At 31.6% G+C, this 27,181-nt stretch overlaps 1 protein-coding gene and 1 long non-coding RNA gene across 4 annotated transcripts; both read right to left on the bottom strand.

Moving 5' to 3' along the window:
* Positions 1 to 1,862: 1,862 nt before the first annotated feature.
* On the bottom strand, positions 1,863 to 3,630 carry LOC114406722. Of its 2 annotated transcripts, XR_003665495.1 has the most exons (4): positions 3,335 to 3,630; positions 2,876 to 2,925; positions 2,466 to 2,665; positions 1,863 to 2,092 (listed from the first exon to the last, which is right to left on the bottom strand). It is a non-coding gene; the product is annotated as an uncharacterized LOC114406722 (long non-coding RNA). The 2 variants fall into 2 exon arrangements; XR_003665494.1 differs by lacking the exon at positions 2,466 to 2,665.
* A 3,468-nt stretch (positions 3,631 to 7,098) lies between these two features.
* On the bottom strand, positions 7,099 to 21,318 carry LOC114406717 (insulin-degrading enzyme-like 1, peroxisomal). 2 transcript variants are annotated; one of them, XM_028369498.1, is made up of 27 exons: positions 20,915 to 21,318; positions 20,717 to 20,792; positions 19,591 to 19,658; positions 17,672 to 17,763; positions 17,522 to 17,595; positions 17,388 to 17,431; positions 15,470 to 15,521; positions 14,366 to 14,488; positions 14,159 to 14,271; positions 13,904 to 14,066; positions 13,357 to 13,449; positions 13,077 to 13,162; positions 12,721 to 12,807; positions 12,522 to 12,625; positions 12,240 to 12,342; positions 12,056 to 12,151; positions 11,786 to 11,975; positions 11,609 to 11,670; positions 11,246 to 11,350; positions 10,381 to 10,582; positions 10,098 to 10,306; positions 9,297 to 9,421; positions 9,161 to 9,212; positions 8,984 to 9,070; positions 7,916 to 8,038; positions 7,490 to 7,748; positions 7,099 to 7,389 (listed from the first exon to the last, which is right to left on the bottom strand). In XM_028369498.1, the coding sequence occupies exons 1-26, from the start codon at positions 21,035 to 21,037 to the stop codon at positions 7,506 to 7,508; spliced, it is 2,895 nt and encodes a 964-aa protein (XP_028225299.1). In that variant the 5' UTR covers positions 21,038 to 21,318; the 3' UTR covers positions 7,099 to 7,389; positions 7,490 to 7,505. The 2 variants fall into 2 exon arrangements, with proteins under 2 accessions (XP_028225299.1, XP_028225298.1); XM_028369497.1 differs by having other exon boundaries at positions 7,099 to 7,748.
* Positions 21,319 to 27,181: the final 5,863 nt, after the last annotated feature.

Below are 27,181 nucleotides of genomic sequence, written 5' to 3' on the forward strand. Positions count from 1 at the left end.
ATCTACTAAATAAACTTAAACTTCCTGCGGTCTAGGTGCTTCTTGTGAAGCCTTGAGAAAGTCTTTCAGTTTGGGATCAGAAACTCATGTCATATTCTGCAAAAAATTACTGAACTGTGAAAAAAAGCATTGTGAGCTTGTTTCTAGAATTTGGGAGAAAGGATAGAAGCTTCTCTCTTCGTTTTTGAATTCTGGTTTTACGTCTTTAGATGTTTGGGAACACAATTGAAATCTAGAAAAAAGTTTTTTTTTTTTAAATAAGCCTGTTTTCTTGCTCTAAAAAATTTGTAACGTATGATTTTTTTCAACCATTTTTTTCTTTTTCAGTTATTTTCATACTCTTTAATTATATTAAAGTTGATTTTGTTCACATCCAAACAAATTTTTTTATCTTAAAATCACTTATTGGCAAACTTATTCAAACAAATATGATTCTAATTATAATCGATTACTAAAATAATTTATTTTTACAGTTATTTTAAACACACCCTAAATATCAAGGGTTTAATTTAGTTGATTCAACATGCATAAATTTTCTCATATGTGTTGAATTCTTACACTTGACTAAAAAATGAACCCTAAGTAATTAATTGTCAGAGAGTCTTCAGGTGATGTTATTGTGATGTTTTTCTATTATGCTTTAACTCTCTGTCCATAAAGAGCATTGACATGCATATAACGGGTGCTTGCAGTTATAAATTCCACTCTTTTATTTTCTAGCCATTTCATATTTTCCCAGTGAGGATGTGAGGAGTATAATAGGAAACAAAATATTTTCTATTTACGTATAATTAATATAAATACGCATCCGAGCAGAGATTTAGGAAAATCGTGCCTCACCACCGCCGATTTAAACAAAAAGCCATAATTAAAACACCCCTTCCTATTATATTACAACCCATACAGTGTTTAAGAGTCCACTGAAACAACTGACATCCATGGAATTTCTCCAACAATTGAACCAAACAAATCTGCATCTTGATATGTTGAAGTGCTTTCATATGTGAATATAGCATAGATTTGCTCATTATAGTCTTTATCATATGAATGTCAAAATGATTTACAGGGGTTTCTTTTACAAACAATTTATCTAAGGGGGTCTGTTTTCAAATAATTTTTTAACGGGGTCTATTTTTTAAAAGTGTTCCGCCATTTCTGTTGGTGAAACTCTTATTCCCCTTATTCCGTATTCCTGTTGACGAGACTCACCTACAGTAACTCAAAGGGTTCCGTCAATACTACTGGCGAGATACCCTTATTTCCCATGCATCCATGCACCATCCATCTAGCATGCATGATGTAGGTTCCGCCAACATCATTGGCAAGATGCAACCCGTGAGGGTTTCATGAAGAAACCGCCAGTCCAGCTGGCAAGATGCATGCAAGAGGCCCATTATAACAAATTATATCAATTTAAAAAAAAAAACAATCAAAGTTAAAAATATATTATATCAATCATCAATTACAATTGTATTTAATTTTTTTCCGTTAAAATCAATCATCCGTTATTTTAGTCTATCAAGTAATATATAGGTCTCCATTATTTTAATTTCTGGACTTTTTTTCCTTTAAAAAAAAGGTTAGGAATTAAAGTAATTGAGACATATTACATCATAGACTAAAATTAGAGAATATTAAAAAAATAAAATAGGGACAATCTTTATTTTTTTGTTTTTTGGGTACATATTAGAGACAAAATTTTGTTTTAATATGATATAATACTACTATTGTTTAAGAATTCATTTTAATGTTGTACCTTTTGGTGCATCAACAACAATTTTCAACCTTCGAACCCAGCTTAAAGAAGTTTTTTGATTGTTTGTACCTAATGGAAGAGAAGTCACATGTTTTTACACAAAAAAAAAAAGAAAACTCACATGCTGATTGCATTGTTGGAAGACATCATACAATGATACAAATGGATGTAGTTCGACATAAATAAATTTGTGTCTAACCAATTAGTACCATAGAGGTGATCAGTTAGGGATTCACATGGCAAGTACTCAAAAACCAATATCTGATGCTTTCTTTCATGACAAAATCCTTTCAAAGACACAAGATTTTGATGCCGGATTTTTGACAAAAGATTAACCTAAGCACAATAGTAGATGTTGGAGAAAGAATCAGCATGTGAAAACAAAAAGGGATAAAGAGCATTTTATAGACACTATTCAAAATGATTAAATTAAAAATTTCATCCTTACACTAGACACTATTTTTCATTCCAATCTATGCATGAAAAACTATATTTTTGGTCCTATGAATTAGGGGTAACTCCTAGGAGGCTAGGAGATGACCCTTGGTCTCAATTTTCATTATGCACATTTTTGGTATTACTCAGCTTAGTTATACTTATGAAGCATGCAGTTCCTCATATCCATTTGTTCCCCTAAAAGACACTAAGATATCAATGTAACACATGACATGACAAGATAATTATGCATGATGTCAAAGAATATACATACTTGATGTGTGGGAGGCTTCATATTGTTGTTTAGTCTTGTATATCAATACCGAAATACACATCAAGGGAAAGGCCAGTGTGGCTCCTCCAACTATGCCTAATATGATTGCTAGATGGTTATGTACATTGTGCTTCTTCTGATGAACTACAGTGACTTGTGGTGCCTCAATTGGAGGCAAGCAATAAATTCAAGTGCCAAAGCTTACAAATTCAAAAACAAAGCATTGAAAGAAAGAATAAAATCAATTAAAATCAAATGTAATTTCAACTTAACAGTGAATACCAAAATACCAGAGAAAATGATGTGAACTAAATCCATGCACGAGTATACAGATTGAAGATATATTGAATACAAAAGTGCTTAAGAATGTAATATGAACTAATCAAATGAAGATATAATGAGCAGCGTACCTAAACAGTGGAGATATTCCAAACCAATGACAACCTCTGCCGCATAGAATCTGGATACGTGATTGATAAGGTTAACAAAAAAATGTAACAATCTGTATTAAAAATATAAATATGTCCATCATTTTTATTAGATCAAATTAGAATGTTGATGATGATGTATGTAGTTAGTAGTCAATTCCATCAGTTATTGGAAGAATCATTCAAGTGCCAAACCAGAAGGGTAGCATAACCAGTTATCTATTAATCTGCCATGCTAAAGGAGTCAATAATCAATGTTTAAAAGAATAGCGAATTGTTTTGTTGGTCTTTCATATTCTTAGGCCTTTGCAACATACAACTTGGGTTTTGATTAATTAATCATTGAGCTCGACCCTCTATGTACGTCTTTGAAAAACCTTTCGAATCAGAAAAAATTAAAATGGACGAAACAAGCAACAAAGGTTATGGTATGTTACTTACTGGAAAATGAAACACAAATGGACCCACGCGCAACAGTGATGGAAAATGACCTTTCACAATGACTGCATGTGAAGGACTACGATGACCTGGCATGTATAATCATCGACGAGAACCAGGACAGTGGTGGAAAGCCTTCACGACGAGAACCAGCTTCGAGAGACAAAAGGTGCAAAATGAGTCAGGTAGGGTATAGTGCGACTACGGGAGAGGGAAAAAGATTTAATCCAGTTCAAAGGCGGTGTTTATAAAACTCATCTTTGAATAATTCAGTTCAACGACGGTGTCCAGTAAACCCGTCTTTGTAATGCGAATACGACAAAAACGTCGTTGAAATACATCTGGTATTTACTAAAGTGTCACCGCCTCTAAAACGACATCATAGACTACCAACTTTATAGTAGTGATTCTCTATCTTTTTCTTTTTACCGCGATTTTTTCTATTAAGGACAAATAAAACTCTAACTTTGTGAGAGTTTGATGCATATTCATCTAATCATAATTTTTCATTCCTTTTCCATTGATAGTGAATTTAGTCATATTTTTTTTCTCTAGAAAATTGCATATTTTTATTTTTCTACTTTATATTACTATTATTATTATTTTCTACATAGGAAGGAGAAATCTCCATTGGATAAAATGAAGGCCAATTAAGAGGAAGAGGATCGAGGAAGAAAATAAAAAGTGAGAGATCACTGCATCTTTGCAAAGTATAAAAAAAAACCTATTTTAAGTAGGTTAATTGACCTATTTTAACAATCTTATTACAAAATAGACTTTTTAAATGAATTGGCTTTCAAGTTGGACAAACTTCAACTTTTAAAAAGGTTGTTCTAAGTCTTTAGAAAAGCCTCATATCTAATAAGTAAGCCATATTGATGCTTTAGATTTAAGAAATATACTAGACTTAAGTTTCATAAAACCTAATTTAGTAATTTAGAAAATGAATAAGCAAAAATTGAGTTGTCATATATTACATGGACTAGTATATGGGAGACTGTTATGAACAAAACACATGAGGCACCACAATTGCAAGCAGCACCAGCAGAAGTACAATTAGAGCAAGCCACAGACACGAATCAAAGGCAAAGGAGGGTTGTTATGAATCTGCTATGAGACCAGCCAAACCAAGGGGAGACAAGCACTCACCTGAGGAGCATTCATAATAGACTAGGAGCAGGGCTGCTAAGCTGGCACCATAGGATTGGGCACTTAGAATATCCTGTCGGGAATATATCTTTCTGTTAGGATATTTTGCAAAATCTGTTATTGCTAGCCTTCCTTGTAGGACCTGTAGAAGGAACTAGAATAAGCATTTGGTGCCTGTAAATGAACAATTATTGTAATAGATATGCAAGCAGAAATATAATCAGAAATTCCCTCTCTTAATCTTTCTTTTCTGGAGGTCTCTTAATCCTCGAATTCTAGGAACCATAGAACAGAATTTTTGTTCTGAATTTTTTTTAGTACTAATATATCTCAAAAAAATTTATTATAAAATTATATTTAAAAATAAATTTTAATTAAAATATTATGAGTAACGGTTAATCTTTTTATTGGTACAATAGCTAACAATTAATGAGCAACAACTTTTCACTAATATTATACCTTTGTTTAGAAAAAAGAGATTTAATAGTTAATAACTAAAGAAATTCAAAAAAATTTCTTTTATTTATGTTCTTTTTATTATCTTTCTATTCAATTCTAATTTTGTCTTTTATGCTCTCTCTCTCTCTTTTTCATAGGTCTATGTCTTGTCACTTGCTTCTCGAGTTTATTTATTAGTGAAAAGTAAATAAAATATCTCATTTTTAAATTTATTTTAAATCTCTCGATCTTTGAGTTATAACCCATGCATTGTCTCACTTCCAAGTGACTGACCTGCAAAACATCAGCCACAATCTGGAGTGTGCGCTGACCCATGATTGCTGGCGTCAAAGACGTTTCCATTGGAGAGCCATGAGAAGACAAATTGTAGTAGTCACCTAATTTTCGGATAAATGGTGACTTTCATGACAATTTAATATTAAAAGAATGAAAATTTTAATTTAATCCTCTAAATATATAAAAAGTACAATAATTATTTCATGTCATATAATTTAATTTTTAAACTTTATAATTTAATGTCAAAATAATATACCAAAATTTAATGACGAGACATATTATTATAAATTTTTATACATTCAAGGACTTAAGATTATCTTTGGTAAGATATTTTAGTTAATTTTTAGTTTTTTTTAGTAATTGAAAAAATTCATGTAAATGTTAGATAAACAAGTTTTTTTAGTAGTTTCTCAATAGTTTTTAACGTTTTTTAAAATGTTATTTTTTTATATTTTCTTTTTTCATTTTTATCCTTAATATATTTATCAAATTTTTTGTTTATTTTTTAAAATAAATCATAATTTTTTTTTTATTTTACATTTTTCAACTACTTCAACTGCTAGGGTTAAACCCTAATAATTTAATAAGTCAATTTTTAATTTTTAATTAACTTTTCAGCTTTAAGTTAGTTTTCCAACTTTTCAATTAATTTTATTGAACATAGTGTAAATCAAGATTATTTTTTTTCACGGATTAAATTTTCACCGTCTTACACTTTCACTAGTGAAAGTGATCACTTACCCCTTAATTTTCAAAAAACCGACTTGTCCAGCTAACAAAAATAAATAATCATTTCTTCAAAACAAGCTAAATGAAACACACATTGGCCTGTTTGAATACACTCTAGAAGGGCTTCTAGGAGCTTCTCTATTGGCATAAGCTCTATTCTGTTTAGCTACCAGTGTTTTGATGGCAATATTTTTAGCTTTTGGAAAAGCCGAAAGCTCTCGGTAGCGTTTGGCTTAGCTTTTTTTACTTTTTCTTCTTTCAAGAAGAAACTAGGTCAAACACTTTCAACATAATCTCTTAAAAAAATAAGAAGCCTATTTTTAGTAAAGAAAATGTAGAAAAATGAGCTTAAAAAAACTCCATATCATATATAACATTTTATAGCTGGCATTCCATATTATTTTTTCGGTAAAGGTTTTCATTGCATATTATGCTGTCGGACATTTTTTGTCATTACTTACGTCTTTTATGACATTATTCTGAACCCATTCTGGACTTGCCATGTTGATCATGGTCCACAAAATCTACCTAACTGCTTCACCTTCCAGCTGCTACTACACAAGGCATTTCATGTCTATGAATATGAATCTAAGCTCACTTTATGCATCTTTTATACTCACTGACTTTGGCATTGGAGTGTCTATGTAGATGTATGCAGATTTCGCTTCTCACCAAAGGTCGTTGCCTCGCCCCATAATCCTCTCCATAACGCATCCACCATATTTGGAAACACTTCCGAACAACTATCATGTGATTTTTTTATGCTTTAATTCTTATAATTATGTAAATGTCATCTTGAAGAATTGATCATGACTCAATTAGTTATTAAATTCTATTAGTGTATGTCAGATCAAAAATAATTTTAATGGAAGCAAAAAACTTTCATAAACCCACCTTAAAGTAGGCCCAGTAATACAGATGAAATAATATAATAGTTTTTTCTGGAGCAGATTTCAATCTGATGTACAATTGAGTATTGAAATTTCGAACATAATTTGTGAGGTAACAGAAATGGTCCGCTACGAAAGGTAAGCAAAATGAAAGCACAGCAATCTCGAATGGAATTTAAATCAATCAATCTAGAAAAGGACAAGATTGCCTATCTTGAGCTCAAAATATTTATGAAATGGCCATAAATATTTAATATGCCACAGTTGCTCAGAAAAGCATGTAAAAAAAAATATAAATACAAAATCTTACAGAAATGTTTGGCATTCTTTATTACATGGCCCTCATAATTGTCTAAACTGATTTTTAACTTGTAAATCACAGTAAGTCGGTGCATATAGAGCAAATAAAAGTGTTTATAACCGTATAACGATTATATAATATTACAAAATGATTTGATAAGCCACTCATACCAGAAATGAGATTCATATAATTCTGCTCATGTAAGTTATCACTCATTTCAAATCCAGATGAATAGCACTTAGCACGTCCATGAACTGAAAAGGGAACATTTTGTCCAAGCTATTATGAGAGTGCCCAATATTACAGGTGATATTTCATTTAAATTATTTCTGTAACGTGTGGAAGTTTATAAACCTGGAGGATGCACTAGCTATAATTTCATCTGCCCAGAAAGTCCTTTAAATGAACCATAAAGAGCCTGTGATCTTCTAAAAGTAAAGATATTGTCTATTTTAGCCAAGTGTGGTTCTGAGGCTTCCGTTTTGTATTCAGATGAATGACGGTTCCCATGTACTCGTACACTTAAAGTTTTCTTTCGAGGTGCACCAACTTTGACATATTCATTGAAGAAATCTATCAATTCTTGAAGAGTGAGCTGCCTTAATGCTTCAACCTGTTCCAAAGCCATAAATAGAATCACTAATGCAATTTAAATGTAGTACCTAACCCATCATTAGTTCGTGTATTCTGTGTCTCAGCACTAATTTCAATTTTCAAGTCAAACTTATCCAACTTTAAGTCCTAATTTCTCCCATGTAATGAACAGAAAGAAATATATACCTCATAGTCTGTCCTATCAAACCTCAAAGTACCATCATTAATCTCTCGCCAGAAAAATGATGACTCTTCCCTCAAATTTTTGTGTTTCTCTAGCTTCACATCTATCAAAGCATTTACATTACTCTGCATACAAGCAGTTCAGAAGTCGCATGAATAAAGTATTTCGAACACAATTACCAACACAGATTATAATGATTTGTTAAGCATAAACTGTAAAGGCTCAAGATTGGTTTTCAAGTAACAATATAAGTCCAATCCCAGCTATATCCTATAGCCAAGTTGATATATATGAAATTGATGACTGAATCAAATATTTTGATTCTAACTCCCCTAAATTCATCTCATCAATATTCATGGAACATTGATCATAAAAAAATAGCAATATATCCAGCAAGCATAAATTTCTTCCAGTTGAGTTAATGTTTCTGTTCCACTGAAAATTTGATATATATTGTGTTTCAGCTTCAAATTTGCAACAAATTCAGGTTTAGCTTCAGTCTAATAATAAATGGCTCCTAAGAATATCATAATTTAACACATTGACTTGATGACTTCCTCTTATACAGTAATGATTCTTTAACCAGTTTGGGTTTACACCATTGTCCTGCATATGGATTGGCCACATGCAGTGCTCACAAATCCCCTGTACATTGATAATTGATAGTAAATAGTGAAATGTATTTGGTTTTGCTTTTTTTGGGAAAATTATCTTCTTTTTTTTTCTTGCAGCTTTGTGATTATTTACCGACATTAGTAATTCCCAAACATGCTACAAATGATGTGTAAATATCGTGGTCCTTGCTTAATGCTTATAAATGATGATGTACATAATGTCCTATATGTACATACTTGCACATTCCCATCAAGTGAACATGTAGATATCCTTTATTATTCAAATTGAATCTATGTTTGTACTTCTTCTGGTGAGAATTTAACTCAAAACTCACACAACACAAGGAGTAAGTCAGGCATATCTACCAAAAATATGGGGAAGAAGCATTCTTTATTGAATCATTATTAGGAAACAATTCCAGAAAACAAAATAAAATATGAATAGAACTATCAAACCTTGAATTCATCAATTGTCATCTCGTGGAGTTTGGTCTCAAACATTTGGAGAAATGCCTCGACCCTTTGCTCAATGTTACCAGGAGACTGGATAAGCAGGTAAAGGCTTAAGCTTATGTCATAAATTAAAATTTATTTTAGATTAGTTCTAACTTCCAAATAGGAAAATAGTAATACCTTTACTGTGGATTGGATAATAAACTGTAGTCCACGTATGCCACAATCATTCCTACACAAGTTTAAAATTGTAGTTAAAAACAAATTCAAGTGTTTCAAGCTGAATACGTAAATGATGCTACAGATCAGCATATACCTCTGCATGAGCACAGTAATGTACCCCAGCTGCTCAACTGATCGTAGCTGATGAAAGGTTGGTTGCTTTGCAACAAGGGCAAAAAGCTGAAGTTTAACATTCAGCTTAAAGTCATCTCGCCCAACCTACAGATTTAATAGGAGGGGTGTATAAGGAACAGTGGCTTCATAAATATGAAGGAAAAAAATCTAATCAAATGGCAACGCCAAAAGGTGGGAGAAAAATACAAGTCTAAATATATAGACAGAAAAACTTGGAACTATTGTGGCCTACAAAATAATGAAAAATGAAAATTCATCTAACAGAACTTCCATCCAGAGCAAGGTCTTTATAAAATTAAAATTTTAATTGGAACTGCCAAAAATACCTATATATTAAAAAAGAAACATCAAAAAGAAGGAAAATCAAGAATGACAAAATTCCAGGGATATATGATCCTGGATAGTGGCATTGCGTGCAATGGTAACACTTTGATGTCCAGTAATTAACATGAACAACTAATATAAAGGTTATGGTTCTCCTCAAGAGTCCATTTTTCTGACTAGACTAAAGAAACTAATTAAAGCAATATACTGTTTTAGAAACAGCATAGCTGCTTAAAGCCTAGGATTCATCAAAGTTACTCAGTTTGTTGGTTGGCACTGATTTGGAACTCTGTTCACAGCCAAAATAAATTATGTAGAAACAGGCATAATGTAGCAATTAGCTTTTCCAGTCCAAAATGATATTTTGATGGATTGATGCATACCAGTCTGGGGAGCCACACATATCTTAATACAAATTATCAACAAACAAATTTACCTGTATATAGTGCACAAGAGCAGAATTCTCATCTTCAGGATTAAGACATTCTGAAGGGTAGAAGTAATTCATGCCACTTTCAAGTTTAACAACCCGATTTTCCAAATGTTGAGATGAGAATAAAGGCTTGCACAGAGGTTTTGAAAAATTAAAGAGAACATCTTCTATGTGCTTAACAATTGACTGTGCTTCATGGCTTTCAATGTTCCCTGTACAGAAAATTTCACTCCAATTGAAATAAATGTAACTTGCCAACCATAAAGAGAGAGAAAGGCCTAAGAACCTGCTATATAAAACTCTAAAAAGGTCCTGGAGAGCATTGCTGGTACAAATTTAGCAAGATCTTCAACTTGAAGAGCAGGAAGTATGTCTAGCTGTTCTATCCAAGGCCAGGTTTGATCTTGTAAAATCAAAGAGCAATAGTACATAGCCTGCTGATAAGGTTGTTGGTACTTCAAATTCTGGTATTCTTTGGTTACCATTTCCTGATAAGATGGCATATGAAAAGATAAATGAATAAATTAGCCTAAATAAATTAAAAATCAAGACAAATTTTATTTTAATAATGTTGGCATGGATAAATTATAAATCAATACCGAACATGAGTGCATACTCATTTGTTAGCATATTTTCTTAAGAACCAGAAAATCATTCTTTCAGAAAAAACATTATTAATATATATTTCAGTAGAATAGACGAATTTTTAAACTAAAATATCTCTAGTCCCAACTATAAAAGGTTATTTCATTTCATTAGAAAACATATTGAGTGATTTCAAATTATTTAATAATTATTTCTAATTTGGTAACCTTTTTCACTAAAAGTGCCATAAAACTTTCCTAAAGCAAATCATTCTAAGGGGACCAGCAGAAGCTAGAAGCTTGCAGCACAAAACAATCCAATGAAAATAAGAGGCACAAGCATGAAACATGAGAGGCACACCTTAGACAAATGAAATTGGCAATGGATTTAAAGAGTTTAAAGGATGAGAGTAATTGCCAATGTTTGCTGGAAAAAGACAGAGTACAAAAGAGAAGAATCCAACAAAGAATCACCCTTGCCCCATGGTAGACAACATAAAAAATCAATTCAATCTCCAAATAACAATGGGAAAACAAATGCCATGTGAGAAGAGTCTGATACAGTACCTTGATAACTGAAAACCTGTCAGTTTTCACTTCAAATGTCACAATCTTTTCAACTATAGTTTCAAGTAGAATCCTTAACTTGTGATTGTAACCACGGAGAGTCATCTGGAAAGAAAAAAAATGACATTTTAATGATGAGAATGAAGTACCACATTTATTCAAAGGCAGGCAGGGGGAGGAAGAGTTCCTCTGTTACTATTTTCATCCACACAACTAAACTCATCAGTATATTTCTAACATTTGTTTAATGATCTAATACAGAAATTGCAATAAAAAAACTTCGTACCCCATTGCCCAGAGGCTCTTCGCTATGCGAAGGTATGGGGGAGGAATGTTGCAAATTAAAATATATTGAAAGAGTACCTGGAAACCACCATCTGTTTGATTTATGCTGTAATATAAACCAGCAACCTGAGCATAATAAGCTGAAAAAAAGAAAATCAGTAACAACTCCTTCAACTTGTATTTAGCAAATGAGTTTACACAATAATGCACAAATAACTTTCTAATAGTAAAGTCCACGGAAAGCTAGCAACCTACCATATTCATTCAAGTAATCCATCAATAACTCTGTGAAAATATGCGTCAAAACTTCAGCCTCAGGAGAGTTTCCAGAATATGGGCAATTGAAATCAATCTTTACATAAGCCTTGGGTGTAGAAAACAATGTATCTGGCTTATACCATAAGGCTGAATAAGTAGACCTGCTTAACAAAACTGGAAACTTTACCTGTTTCAAAGTATTAATCGTATGATCAAGAGAACCATGGTGAAAACCATAGATATATATAATTGAAAAATATATCATACTTTTTCTTGCACAATTTTAAGTGACAAGTCAGTTGGAATGAATTTGTTAGGAGCTGGAAGATGCATATTTTCATCTGGAGCAGAAAGCACCCACCCCTGCAAAATACAAGCATTTAAGGACTATCAAGTTCCATCCTTTCATCCAGTTCAAATATCAAGCATAACTGTTCATAAAAGCACAGACCTGAATTGCAGAGCCAGTGATTTTTTCAAGGGAATATGCAGTTCCATACCATGGCTCTACCTTATCCATAAGCCCTTCAAATTTTTTAGACTCCCAAAAGATTCTGCTCGAGAATGAGTTAGCTTAAATTTAATTATAACAAACAGCCCCACTGATACAAATTCTCAAACACCTTAATAGTTTTTTCTATGTTGAGTGAAATAACAGCTAAGCTTTTAGGAGAGTTAGTCCTTCACATGCTTCTTATACATAAATTTACAGTTTTAATTTTAGTACACCTACCGAACATTGTTTGGAGAAAGCTGATCTAGTACCATTTGGATAACATTTGGGCTAAATTTAGAAGGCAAGGATGATCCTGTCAACCAATCTTTTACAGGATAAAACTGTAAAATAACAAAGATCAATTAATAATATGGTTTCCATCAAGAAGCTCCCCTTCAAAGTTATTTACTAATTTATGCAAAGAAACATGGAGTACCTTCATATTTGATGCAATATTAACAGCATAATCACTAGGACGAATTTTGTCCTGATAATGAAACTTGGTCTCACAAACCGCTGAAAGCTTGATGAACATAGAAAATTCCATTAGAAGCTGTTTAAACCAGTTGTGGAAACAGAAAAGGCGAGAGCATAGATGAAATTCATTATCATCAACGAAGATTACAATGGTAAGAGTGCATTTGGCCTAGCTTTTTTTTTTTAACTTATTAGTTACTAGTTACCTTTAAGCTAAAGTTTAAAAAAAGGACCTTTAAAATTGAAGTTAAAGTTGTTTGAGTATTTTTCATTCTTTCTCTTAAAAGTTAATTTGAAGTTAAACTAGATCCATACCTCTTCAAAAATCCATTTGCAAACACCAGACTGTTGTAGAAGCTCAATGTATTTGAACAACAACCCAATGATATCTTGTATGTGCTCTAGAAATCAAAGCAAAAAGTACAAAAATGAGTTTACAAAATCAATCAATAAACAAAACAATGCATAACAAACCTTGAATTTAGCATGAATAGTGCATGCTTAGAAGTTAACATGGTAAAACTTTGTGAAAGAGGAGAAATATGTACAACAAATGAGAAAAAAGATAGAGGAGAGAGGGAGAAAGAAGACTAACCATGACCAACATCAGTAAGATCAATTACAACTTTAAAGAAAGAAAAGTCCAAACCCCAATCTGATTCGCCCGCATACAAGGCCGTAGCCCATCCTGCAAATGGAATTTTCTTCTAGGGGGTAAAATGAGACAATTCATAACACCAACAAAGGTCCAATACAAGTTTCCTAGATACGAATCATCAATCATCATCTTCTTAATCCAAGACTTCTGTATCATTTTCACTACTATTTATAGTTTTCATTTTTGGAAATTAAAATCACAAAAGTAGCCCTCCAAAAAAGCTTATGTCTCTGTTCAGAGGGATCTTTGGGAATCAACACATAGTGCCACTATATTGCCAGCTATGGCCATTACTCAGCCTACTATTTGGTCCACTAGGGCCACAACACTACGGCTGCCCTTGTAGCGGGCAGGGGGCGCACTAGCATGCTATTTAAAACCCCAGCATGACCTCATATAAAATAGAAGGATCAGATTTCAAAGGAGGTAGACAATAACCACAAAATTAATAATTAAATATACAACAGATGGAGTGTATACCCACCCAATTTTTTCAAGATGTAATATAAAGACCCTTCTCCTTCATGACCAATTAGATGACCAAGATACCTGCATGGCCCTTCAGTGTAATGATGAATTTCAGGGGTTACTGGCCATACAATTCTCAATTTATGACCTTGCTTTATTGGGACAGTCCTGACAAGAATCTAAAACAGAAAGCCAAAATAAGAAATAGATTAGAATCAACGGTGAAGAAATTAGTTAGATTTTACCATTAAGACAAATAAAAAATGTGTACTTGCAAATGCTCTGATTTGCACGGCTGAACACGAGCACGGAAACAAGTTTTGTTGATGTTTCTAATATCCTGGAACTTTTCTTCTACAAGGTTTTGAATTTTATCAAGGCTTTCTGAAAATATCCATGCACACATAATTGGATTGTAGCCATTCAAAAAGAGAAATAAATAATACAACCTATATATTGTAAACAAGACATTTGTTACCATTTGTGTATATAACTAGATGCATTAGATTAGCAGAATAGTTTTCTTCATAGAATTTGAGAAGCTCGCTCCTTGTATCTAATCCTTTTGCTTTTGGTCTAACTTCCAAAGTGTCCCAGTTCCCTAACAAAACAGCTATTTTAGATGCAGTAATGATTGTGATGAGAAGAAGATTGCAACCATGATAACTAATTCAAATATTCCAGTTTCATTTGGACAAAAATATTTCTTACAGAACAAATTATAATGAAGTTAAGCATAGTTTTAAGCACTAATCACCAAAGCAAGTTATATGCAGAATCATATCAATGACATAATACTCATGCACATACACTTGAAATGCATGCTTATTTAAAAAATAAAAACACACTGATATTTGGAACTTCAATTTTTTATAAATCAACTCCAGAAAAATTTTAAGGAAATATCCCCCAGCTGGCTCAGAAGTCAGCAGTTTTTGTCCAAAAAAAAAGTCAGCAGCTATCAATGTGATAAAAGAAAAGACAGATCCAAGAAAATTTAAAATCATATACTGCTGTCTGCACATCCAAAATATAGCCATGGCAGTCCCCATGTACCATCAAAGAAGTTTGTAGCAAAATACTCCATTGTTTATCCCAGTAGACAAATTTTATTTGAATTTGAATACAGAATAATGCATTTAAACAGATAGAATTACAAAGAAAAACAGATTCTTGAAACTAATGAACTTGGACAAGGAAGAAAGCACATGACGATAAGCATTACAAAGCATCAGTCTGAAAATACTCCCTAATATTTTTGGTTTGACGGAAAAAAATTCCACATGTTTTCATTCTTGGACAAGGCAAAAAGATAACTTGGAAAAACAGAATCTAGCTCTTGACATTCATCATCATATTTATGAACTATGACACAGCCAATTATTTTCATTATTAAAATAATAATTAGGAAAAAATATCAATATTACAATATTTTAAAAGATTTTGGACACAAGCAAGCATAGCTCGCTATCAGTTCTTTCACTAAATAAATCACACAAAAACACAAGCAGTATGGTACAAAAGTTCAAAATTTAGTTGTTTGAGTTTGTAAAAAAATAAAATAAAAAAATCAACCACTGACCTGTACTAAATTTATGATACGGATGATCTTCATCACTGAGATGTTTCTGAAGCTGTATAGATTGTAATGGGGGTGGGGGGGGCAAGAAAGATTATAAATATTTCTTCAAGAGAGGCTTAAAAACACAATTTGCAATCCCAGTAAAGCACCCAATGATCCACATACATATTGGAAGAGAGAAACCACAAGTATATGAGGAGGATAAACAAAAGAGGAAAGGAAGAAAAACAGATGAACTGCAAAGGAAACAAATCAGTCCAACTTCTTTGAATAAAAGAAATAAATTATGAATCTATTCTTTGGTTTAGTAAATGCATGTTGAAGGTTATTAAGATTAGTCGATCTCAATCCTAGGTTGAGATTTAAGAGACAAGACAACCAATCCTACTGCCCTTTCCTCCGCTTTTCTATCAATCTGATTCAGCTGGAGAAGCAACAATAATCCTTCCATATTTCCATGTCCTATGAATCGTCAGTCCAAATATTTTTCATGAGACCCTGGCCTCAAGTATCAGTAACAAACTGACTTTCAATGAATTTCAATGTTTCATCACTCTCAACAACTCAGCACCATTAGTAAAAGCTACACAACACATCTGGAAATGGAAGAAAAGGACACGACTAACTATTTCAACAAGTAGATCCTTAAAGTAATAATATAAGGGGAAAATATTATAACTGATGATAGACTTCCTCACACATCCTGAGCAGTCTAAATAGTGCACCACAATTGACAGAACAAGTGTATCCAGTATTCACACACATGACACATGTACTGGATAACCATGTTTAGCACAAGATTGCAATAAATGAGCTACTTACAGCCTTGAAACTAAATCTACAGTATCATAGACCATGTCAGAATAGTTGTTTGTTTTGTCTTATTTGTATTTCCTAAAAGTTACTTTTTGATGTATTCTGAAAAGGCTATGTGTAGGGCAGGTTTCCCTAAGTCGGAACCTGCCACCTTCTTTTCTTCTCTTGTACTCTATTTCTGATATATAAATATAAGGGCTGGTGCTATGTGGAGTGAGACACTTGAGCACTTTTATTCAAAATTTTATTCTCAAGTGACCAATTTAGCATCTCATAGTTGTGAAGAGCTACATGGATACAGTAAATGCTTTGAATATCATAGTCATCAATCTTGGATAGTAGCATGTAGCCAACCCAAAAAAACGCTATAACAGTACTGCACATAGTAGGATGGCTGCTATTCTGAATTTTTATATATACAATTTTTTTTTGGGAGAATTATATACATAAATGTTTTTATATATACATAAATCTCTACAATTAAGAAAAAGAATTACTCAAATTCATAATGTATTCATAACTTACAATAAAAAATCATAGGTTTTTAAGCAAAACATACAACTAAATAACAACAAAACTCAAGAAAACAAACAAATTTGAAAGGCATTAATATTTCAAATACAATACACTCAATAAAAAGTGAGGTTGGGTGTTGCACAGAGAAAAAAACAGAGGTTGAGGGTTCAGAAATCAGAGTTTAGAGAGATTGATGAAGGGTGGCTGTTGTCAGAAATACCACCAGCGATGGGTGGGTGTTGGTAAAACAGTGTGGGTGTCACAGAAAAGATAAAACATAGAAGCACTGGAAACTACAGCAAACTGGGTTTTCCAAAAAGCCTCACTCTAGCTCCACTATGACCACTATTTTTGCTGCCATTACAACTGCTAAAACAAAACACGGATATTCAAACTTATAGCAGCCTGTGGCCACTCCAAACCACTACCGTGTGCTATTGATAATTATAAATGAATGTTAAAACTATATTGGGCCTTCACTCCATGTTTAATACTACTAGAAAATCTGTTTCATAACAATACTGAAATCTCATTTCAAACAACCAATTTAACCCCCTAAAAATTATTTAAAAGCAATAGCACATACCTGGTTCATTCTCCATGCATCAGATAATAAATTCTTCTGGTTTTCTGTAAGAAAGAGAGCAGAGGAAAAGTATACAGATAAGAAACAAAGGAAATAAAACAAAAGACATCAAACAATGAAGAAGACTGGCTAACCAGAGTCAACAGCTTTAATTTCCCTCATAGTGGCATCGGCAGACATCAATGGTTTATTGAAGAACTGAGCGAATCTGGAAGACGAACCATACCCCAAGCTCAGAATTTTTATTAGGGAATAAAAAAGGAAATCATAAAAGCAGGATCTACCTGTCCAGAGCCTCTTCAAAGCCATCTGTGTTAACATCAAAAAAATAGTTGGTGTGTTCAGAAGATGTAAAAGCATTGGTGCTTCCTCCATGCTGTGCCAGGAAAGCAGACCACAGCAATCAAACCAAACAAAAGTTGTTAGCAAAAAAAAATGTAAGAATATTTAAAAATAAATAAATAATAAATCAATGGAATCATTTCAGCTTTCTAAACTCCATTTGATAATGATATTTGATACAATATAAAAAGAATAGAAATTCTTAACATTCTTAAAAATACCTTGCAGAGTGGAAGGCCAGAGAAAATGCATGAAACTAAAAGCATAACATAACTTAAGCTCAAAACATATGGCAATGATCATAAAGTCATATGGAGCTTTCCCTCCATTTCATTCCCTTTCCCCTTCTCCCAGACAAGCCCATGGGAAAACTTGAGAGCCCAAGAGACCATATTCCTACCCCTTCACGGCAAGAATCAAAATCCAGGTCTTGAGTCCTAAACCCTCTAAATTTAAAAACATGCCAAATTCATAATAATGTGATTGAATAAAAACAGTGAAGACATGACAAAATCTATTTACAAAGATAAAATATCTATACAGTTCATTTTGTCCTAGAAATGTTTTAAATTTGTGGTTCTGCCTGTGTGGTTTATAGAATTTTATTTATGAAAAAGAGTTATCAAATTAAAAAATTGAAAAATGAATAACTACTGACTGCCTTATAAATAACATGTACTCAGGAAACACACCTCTGTTTCTTAAAGCTATACTCACCTCTCAAGATAATCGAGTACAAATATTTCAAATATCAAGTTAACTTATCCAATAAATTTTAATCATCAATTTTTAGCCTTGAAATATCCCACGAGGGTTAGATCATTTTATCCAATAAATTCTAAGAGGTTTAGATTATTTTCTTATCAAATAACCATTTAGATCATTTTCTTATCAAATAATCATTAACATAGCAGTAGCATGAATTCAACTTTCAAGCAAGGTATCAATAAGTTTTTGAAGTAGGAACTGGACATAGAATTTCAGTAAAATAAAAGGAATACTGAAGTATTTTACTGAATTTAAATTTATATGTTTTTTTATTTTTACATGAAGTTTCTTATTGTATACTATGAAGAGTGCTAGGAACATACTCTCTAACACTCTTTCTAACAAATTTTATTGGTTAAAATTTATTGAAACTACAAAATCAGGAGAGATAATCATTAAATAAGATGTGAGACCCATGAAACTTTTTCATTTCCAATAATAAGAAAGAGTGTTCTTACTTCCTAGCATTTCTCTTATACTATTTTAGTGCTAGAATTCCTTTCAGTCCATTCTGGATATCAGCAAATTTTCTCTCTAATTACAATTTTGTTCTTAATCAGTTAATATATGCATTTTTTGTCCTCTCAGTCTCACCATCTTCCCCTTTAAGATTTTCTGATTTCAGCAATCATAATAGAAGAATTGAATTTTGATTATTTGCACCTAGTAAGGGGGTGTTGCATATTTGCCGTTAACAATTAGGATTTGATTTGAATATTTTTTGTTTTATTTTTCAGTTTTCCTACTTTCCTGAAATTAGAGATGGTAAATCATGTTATAAATACTCAATCATGCTGAGGCTCCTCAAGCAATTCAGGAGACGTTCCTCCATTTTCAAGAAATGCTTTTGACAAAATTTCAACAGCAAGTACCATTTTATCAACAAGTACCAATAAGATTAGGATATATGTCAACAAGGATTAAATATTTCCTTTAACTATTTCATAGAATGATGGATAAATAAAATTGAAGATCTGAAATACATAGGACAAAAAGGTTAAAAAAATCTGTTGACAATTTCCATTAGGGGTAGTAAGAAAATTCCATTGCTTTTTTCACAGCTTAAAAGGGAGCAGACATCCGAACATTATACCTCAGTAATATACTTGGAGTAGCTATCTTCAACTGGGTATTTTTCACTCGCATAAAACAGCATGTGCTCTGTCAACCAAAAATACAAAATAACCAGAATAAATTTTTTTAAATGGATTTCATTTCAACACAAAAAAGGAAAATATAAATAAGTAAAGTTTCAACATCCCACCCATTAGCCATCAAAATATAGTTCTTGAAATATATAATAAAGTCCAGATGCTAGAATCTATTATCTTTTTTTCTTTGTTCCTAACAGCACTACATAAAGGTCTATATCTCAAAGTATCAACCTAAAGTCCCAAACATCACGAGTAGCAAGTGCCCCAACAACTAGCTCCTCTTTTTGGTGTCTACAATCTATCTCCTTAATATGAAGCCCGGACTCTCACACGAACACCGGACACCTCGACTTGGCTAATGTCTAAAATATAGGACACAGGAGCACGACATTCACGCACAAACAGAGAGATTCTAATTAAATGAAATATTAGTAATATATAACAAAATATCTAAAATTGATGATATATTCATCTTTCTAAACCAACCTTCTATATTTTTTCAAGTGTATTAGTTGTGTAAAGGTGACGGCATAAGTATTCAAGCCAACAAAAAATAATTTTTGAATCAAACACCTAATAAGAAGTGTCGAACAAGTGTTTGGGTGTGTTGGTGTCGGAAATATGTCCAAAGACCCGGTGACACTTACAAGAGAGGTGTCAATGCTTCATATATATGCATTTCATAACAAGTTTTACACTCTCACAGATGAGCCAACTCAAATCCTCTGTCCTTTTTCCCTTTCCTGTAATACAATGTCGGTTAAGTCACAAGGTTTTAAATAAATTGCGGTCGCAGTTTCGTCACAATGTGGCCCATGTGGTCACAGTTGCGGTCCCAGAAACTCCAAAAAAACCTTGAAGTTGCAGCCGAAATCGCAGTAACTTACAATTTTAAAACCTTTATGATTACAATTTTGAAACCTTTACGATTACAATTTACAAGTGCACATCAATCTTCAAACAACGAATCCTCTTCAGACTCATAACACAACGACCAGAATCCCACACAAATCGAAACCGATACGCGACAGAGCAGAGTCAAAGTCAGAAAAGGTGAAAAAATACCGAGGAAATGGGCGAGGCCTTCGAGGCCAGCAGGGTCGCTGAAGTAACCGACGCCAACGTCCATTGAAGCAGCACACTGCAAGTGCAACAAACAAAATCAAAACCACGAAAACAGAACAGCAAGTGAGCGAATTGAAATGAAAAAAAAAAAAGATAATCGGAATCGAAATCTGAGATCGAAGAGGAAGAATATTCGACCTTATCGGTATCGGGATCGCTAATGAGGAGCACTTGGAGCGAATTGCGGAGCACGACTCTTCTGTAATCCCTCTTGTCGATGCGCGCCTTCACGATCTCCACGTCTTCCTTCCCCACTGCCATCTTCTCTCCTTCGCTCTCGGCCACGCAAAAAACCCTAATGCGTTCTTCTTCTGGCTCGCTGGCGTTGGAAGGTGATGAATGATGATTGCTTTGTTCTGTTCCCTGCGCTCGAAATTCGAATTGGGAAGTGTACTGCCGGATATTGGTATTTTCCGGTAACGGATAAAACTAAGAGGAGACGAAGACCACGATCCTTTTTTTTTTTTCAAGTCACTTTTAAGCTGTTTCGTTCTATCCAGAGTGTTAGGTAGAGGTATGGTCAAATCTGGAGGGAGGCAGAGCCTGCTCCTTGCTGTGTAGGTAAACAGGTTAGGATTTAGGAATAATCTAATTCGTTAATTAACTACCTAGAAAGTAATAAGTAAATCTATTTTATGTAATATCATGCAAATTTAATTTTTTAAATAATCATTATAAAATTTAATAATTTTACTATAAATATTTATCATTTGAAAATTATAATATCTGTTGAAATTAATTGGAAAAAAATTATAAATCTCATGACATATTTAATAATTCTTTTTTAAAATTTCATAATCTTCAATAAATTTTAATTGATCAAAAAGAATATATTTTAAGAAGTATTGTGCTAAAAAATGTATTGTTAACATTTTTCATAAAAAGAAGCACATTGAAGAAGGTTGAATAGCGTGTAAAGTTTAAAAACTTTTTGCAAAACAAAGATTTAAAAAGAGATTTTAAATGTTTGCTCCAAGGAAGATGTGAAGGATAGAACATAAGAGATTTATATTGGTTGGTTAAACCTAAGATATGTTTAATTTTTCTTCAATCTTAAAAGGATTTTACTAATCAACTTAGTTACAACAAATATTTTTTATGTCACATTTGAATACAACCAACAACAATCTCAATCAGAGAAATTCAAATATTATTTAACATTAAGTCGTTTTTTACTTTCACAAATAAGTATTTGAAATATTACAATGAATCAACTCTCAATGTGAGAATATGAAAGTTTAGCACATTATACAATAGCTTTCCAAAGCAAAGAATAAACTTATTTGTTGTTTGAACAAAGTGTTTCATCTATTGACTTTTATCAAAGTTTAGAATGTTTTGTTTAATATGATCGTTCGCACTTGGTACCCTAATATTTTCTTTGAGTCTTTATATAGGCTTTGAAGATTATATGTCTATAGTGAAAGAGAAGAACCATTGAATTTTTCTTGTTATTGGTCATCATTAAATGCATGGGAGCTTGATACATCATAACTTTTGATATGTCTACTTTTGCACATGATAGAGATAGTTTAAGTGTCGTTTCTGTCCTAAATAGGTATTGGCAGTCTCTCAAAACCTGTGTTATGATTTTTTTCCTCAATTTCACTTCATTCTTCTCTGATTACTAAACCTCAATGTATAGCTTGCTTTTGATAAGAAGTTGTACTTATACTTAAAAAACCTTCTTTTTTCCATTAATCGCCTAAAATTCAAATGTTAGATCATAAAACACATGGAATATCATACTGAGGTTTATATGAGAAAGAATATACTAGTCATTAACCTTAGCATTCAAGTTCTATAGAATAAAGAGCTCAAGCACATTTTCACTTGTTGGACCAAAAAAACTTGAGTGAATATATAAGATATGAGTGTAAGTTTTCTTATAAAAGTGTTGAACAAAAAACAACACAATGGACGTTGGATATTTAATTTATGAAAAACTTTGGACTCATTTTTTTCATATGACACTTTGTGTGCTTAGTGTTTTATGAATGTTTTAGATAGTCTTGTTTAGCATGTTAGACACTAGCTTTTTAAAACGATTTTTAAGTGTTTAAGGTAAGAACAAATTATTATACCTATAAAAATTAGTAAGAACAAATACACCTATAAAAATTTTGAACACATATTTTCTTGCATAACTCAACAAATTTATTCAATTTCTCAAAGTTTAATATATGCTATTATCATCAAAACTATGAGATTTTTAGAGACTAGAGATTTTCCATGTTTTTTTAATATTGTCTTATGTCGCACTTAAAAGAGAGACCACACTTTATCTTATTTGGTAGAGAGGAAACTAAGAAAAAAGCAGATGAAAATAAGTAAAAAATAAAGTAAAAATGAAAGTGTTTGCTTGAAAAGAAACAAAAAGAGTTGATAAAAAAATAGAGAAATAAGTGAAAATAGGTAAAAAAAAAATGATACATATAGGTCCCACAACTTTTAAGAATGTTTCTACCCTAACCTAACAAACCAACTAATTTTCATATCTCTTCCTCTCAATTTCTCTACCAAATAAAGGCTTAAGGTGAGACCACCTCCTTAAGCATGGCATGAATTAGATTTTTAAAAATCCAACTTATTTTTAATTAAATGGATTGAATTTGAAATTTATATTCATATTTTTTTAGAAAAATGATTTACGCTTTTTTGAAACAGTTTCAAAAAGTAGTTTATAGTTGAAAATTAGTTTTAAAACCAATTCAGTTTTAAATTTAATTTAAAAACATAAATGAATTTTAAAACCAGATTTTGATTTTGAAACCCATTTGAAACATAAACTGGTTTTGAAAAACGGTTTTAAAATTGGTTTATACAATTGTTTAGTTGTTTAGTTTTTTAAAGTACAAATTGTAGTTTGGTTCGGTTGGGTTTAGTAATTTTTATTTTTTTAATTTATTAATACAATGTAGAATTTAATAACTAGATTTACACAATTGTTATGCTAAGTTATTTAAAAAAAAAATCCTATTTTTCAAATTCTATTTAAAATAGTTTAATGAAAACAATAGTTTCTTACAACTAGTTAATAATATTTACATGCTCTTTCTGTAACATTAAAGTGAATTGTGGACCAATTGATAATTAGCACTATTTTTTTAACAATGATACACCATTTTCTATAACATGTGAACGTAAAATGTACACCTCAACAATAAAGCAAAGAAAAAATTATAAATTAATTTAATACTCATTAAAACACAGACACATAAGAAATTTAAACTAAGTTAATTGATAGAGATGACAAAACTTTTTAAAAGAGTTTTGGAGAAAAATATTTATTTGTTCTAATAAACTAATATTAGTTATCAAATATCAAATATTAAATAACCGTAAAATAGTTGTGTAAAAAGGTCATGTAGTGTATATATACTTGAAAGCTGGTTTTCGGTTTGTGCCAAGACGGTAGGAGAACAAATATGGGCATAAATTCGTCCATTAATCACTACAAAAGAAAAACATCATTTAGGCTCCAATCCCCTCAATGGGGACTACAGAGAGACTTGTATCATCATCCTTAGGATTGCGCTGCATCAAAAGATCTACTATCTTTTCTTTATCGCATTTCCTTCCTATCACATCTGAATCCCTCACAAGGGAGTATGTCATGTTTGACCTGATTTCTCTGCTGTCTTTTCTTTAATTTCTGTGTTATTTCTTGAAAATCACATCGTTTTAAAATTAAGTCATAAAATTAAATATTAACACAACTAAATAGATAGTATGAAGAAAGTTAAAAAAAATGACAGTAAAGAAACCAATTTGGTGTCATGTCTCTCTTATGCACAACACGTCTATCAACATCGATTGGTTGAAGACCAAACTTATGCCTATCTGCTGCAACCTTGTCTAGCCTCTTGCTGATATCTTTGATTTGTTGAGCCATCTTGTAACGAAAAACGAGTGGATTAGAAGTTGATAAGAAGTGACTTACCTTGTCTTTGGTGGTACCATGAGCTTTGACAACTTGCTTTCGTTGTCTCTTGCACTCAAATTCATCCAGCATATCTTCTGCATAGGAGAAGACACGTTTGAGCCGCCTCAGACATTTCCGCAGCTCCTGGTTCTGCTCCTGCATCTAACAGCACAACCTTGACAATTGAGAGAGACCGTATAAGATCTTGTAGATGGTGGTATAACCCTAGCACCCGAGAAGCTTCTACGAAAGCCGGAGAAGCAAGCTTTGTTATGAGCAACTTTGCGATGTTGAAGAGAAATGATTCACTTGTGCCTGCTTGTTGTGTGTATTGTTGCTGCTAGACTGTTTTGTCACTCCTAACATATTAGTTGTTAGTTTGTTAGCGGATGGATTCAAAGCCATTACCTATTTCTTTTCTTTCATTCTTTACCATCAAGTCAATCTTATATATGTATGGAGTCATTTCTTCCATGAACTTAGGCTCTGAGGTTTCTATAGGGCTTCCACATCAATAATTCCATTGGTTTGATGACAAAATCTTATATTAAGATCATACTACATGTATCTATAGCATTTATAGTGATTTTGTTGGCCAAGATTTGCATCTACTACAGAAAGAATACTAGTACATAATATTAATTTTGAAAATTTTATTATGAATCTAGCGTGCCTTATTTTATGTGCCAAACAAAGCCTTTCTTAAAATACTTTTTTTTTTAATTTCAATTTTTTTTTCATTTAAAATAATTTGTAGGTTATATTTTGTAAAATTAGTTGAAAACTACATACAAAAATTAGTTGGTAATTGAAAAGCTTGTATCGAGTCACTTTTAACCTAACTTATTGAATAATAAGTATTTGTTAACATTATTTATTTAAGTAGCTAAAAATAAAAAAATGACAAAAATGGATATATGTATGTGATATTTTTATATAAATTAATTTTTGTCAATAAAATATAATTATAATTTAGATCAAGATTAAGTAATTTGTGGCGGCTATGTCACGATTTATTTAATGCTTTAAAAAATAATTTTTGATGACTTTTAACAAAAAAAAACCTAGTAAAATTTAATAATAGTAGTAGTAATAATAATAATAATATTGTAAAGAAATCCATAATTATTTCATATATTGTAAATATGTATTGTGTTGATCCTACCAAACAACAATGAGGATATATTACTCAATTACATTGAATCTTTAATTTAGAATATGTGTAATTTTGGTCTTTATATTTTGTCAAGTCAAATTAAGATTATATTTATTAAAATTAGTTGAAAAGGTAGCTATAGTTGAAAAAATGATTTATTAAATTAGAAATGTTTGATAAAATTAACTATAAAATAACAATAAAATCTGTTTGATAAAATTAACTATAAAATAATAATAAAATAATACATCATGATTTACTTTAAAAAAAATATATCGAGAATAAAAATGAAAAAAAAAGAAAATCTATCAAATAGAATTCTTCAGTTAATAAACCTACAAGCTAGTTAAAATATCTTATTAAATATAACTTGATTAAACATGAATATATCATTAGTTTTTTTTTACTAAAAATATTTAAATTCTCATTTCTTTTACTTAAATTTTAATAAATAGAATTGATTAAAGAATTTTAAACCTTCAACTCAAAAGTGGTTAAATAGATATGAAATTTAACTTAAAATATATTTTTTAAAATTCCTACTTGAAATTATAATTCACATCCAATAAAATTCTTCATATTTGATCAAAGAATAACTAAATTTATCACTAAGGGAAAATAATTAATACGTGCTAAATGTGTCGAATGGCGGTTGCTGGAATCAGGAAGTTCTATAAAAAGAGGCACACACGAATCAATAGAAGTGGCTTTTAACTACTTTTGCAATATGTGAATCTCTTGTTTCCGTTGATGCACAGTCCCAAGGCTATACCAATATTCAGAACTCTACCTCAACTAAACTCGATCAAGCTTACGTACAGAAGTTAAGACTAAAGATCCAACACATTACAAATTAATGATTTGGGTTTTGAGGTGAGGTTTGAAACAGATTCAAAGCATGTTTTGAAGATCTGAGTCTTAAAGTATCGGATGAGATGACATGGTATTTAGTTCAGCAAGTTTTAGCACATATGCTACTGGAGGAAAGGTTTTCATTCTCTTTTTTTTGTCGAAGGAAGGAAAGTGGAAAATTGAGATATTTATAGTTAAGGGTGAAAGGTTTTGGAGGGTTTGTATATAATATAGTGAAAGGGTGAATTTATACTTTTTATATCAACCTCCATCTCAGATTGGATTTTATCGAATTTGGATAAAGTTATGGAAAATTCCTCACAATTTTTAGAATTTTAATTTATTTATATACTTTTTAAACATTCATTTTTTATTTATAATTTAATTGAATTTTTATATTTTATCTCTCAAATAAAATATTATAATTCAGTCCTTATGATCTATTATCATTCACAAAATATCATTTAATATT

The sequence above is a fragment of the Glycine soja genome, chromosome 3 (genome assembly GCF_004193775.1).
Source record: "Glycine soja cultivar W05 chromosome 3, ASM419377v2, whole genome shotgun sequence".
Lineage (NCBI taxonomy): Eukaryota > Viridiplantae > Streptophyta > Magnoliopsida > Fabales > Fabaceae > Glycine > Glycine soja.

Bases quoted from the DNA above. Each gene is read 5' to 3' on its own strand.
- LOC114406717 (XM_028369498.1), bottom strand. From the start codon at position 21,037: ATGGCAGTGGGGAAGGAAGACGTGGAGATCGTGAAGGCGCGCATCGAC. The intron at 13,450-13,903 runs GTGGGTATACAC...TTCCATTTGCAG, and splicing joins TTACATCTTGAAAAAATTGG to GATGGGCTACGGCCTTGTAT. The intron at 7,749-7,915 runs GTATATATTTCT...GCTTTGGAACAG, and splicing joins TTGATAGGACAGACTATGAG to GTTGAAGCATTAAGGCAGCT.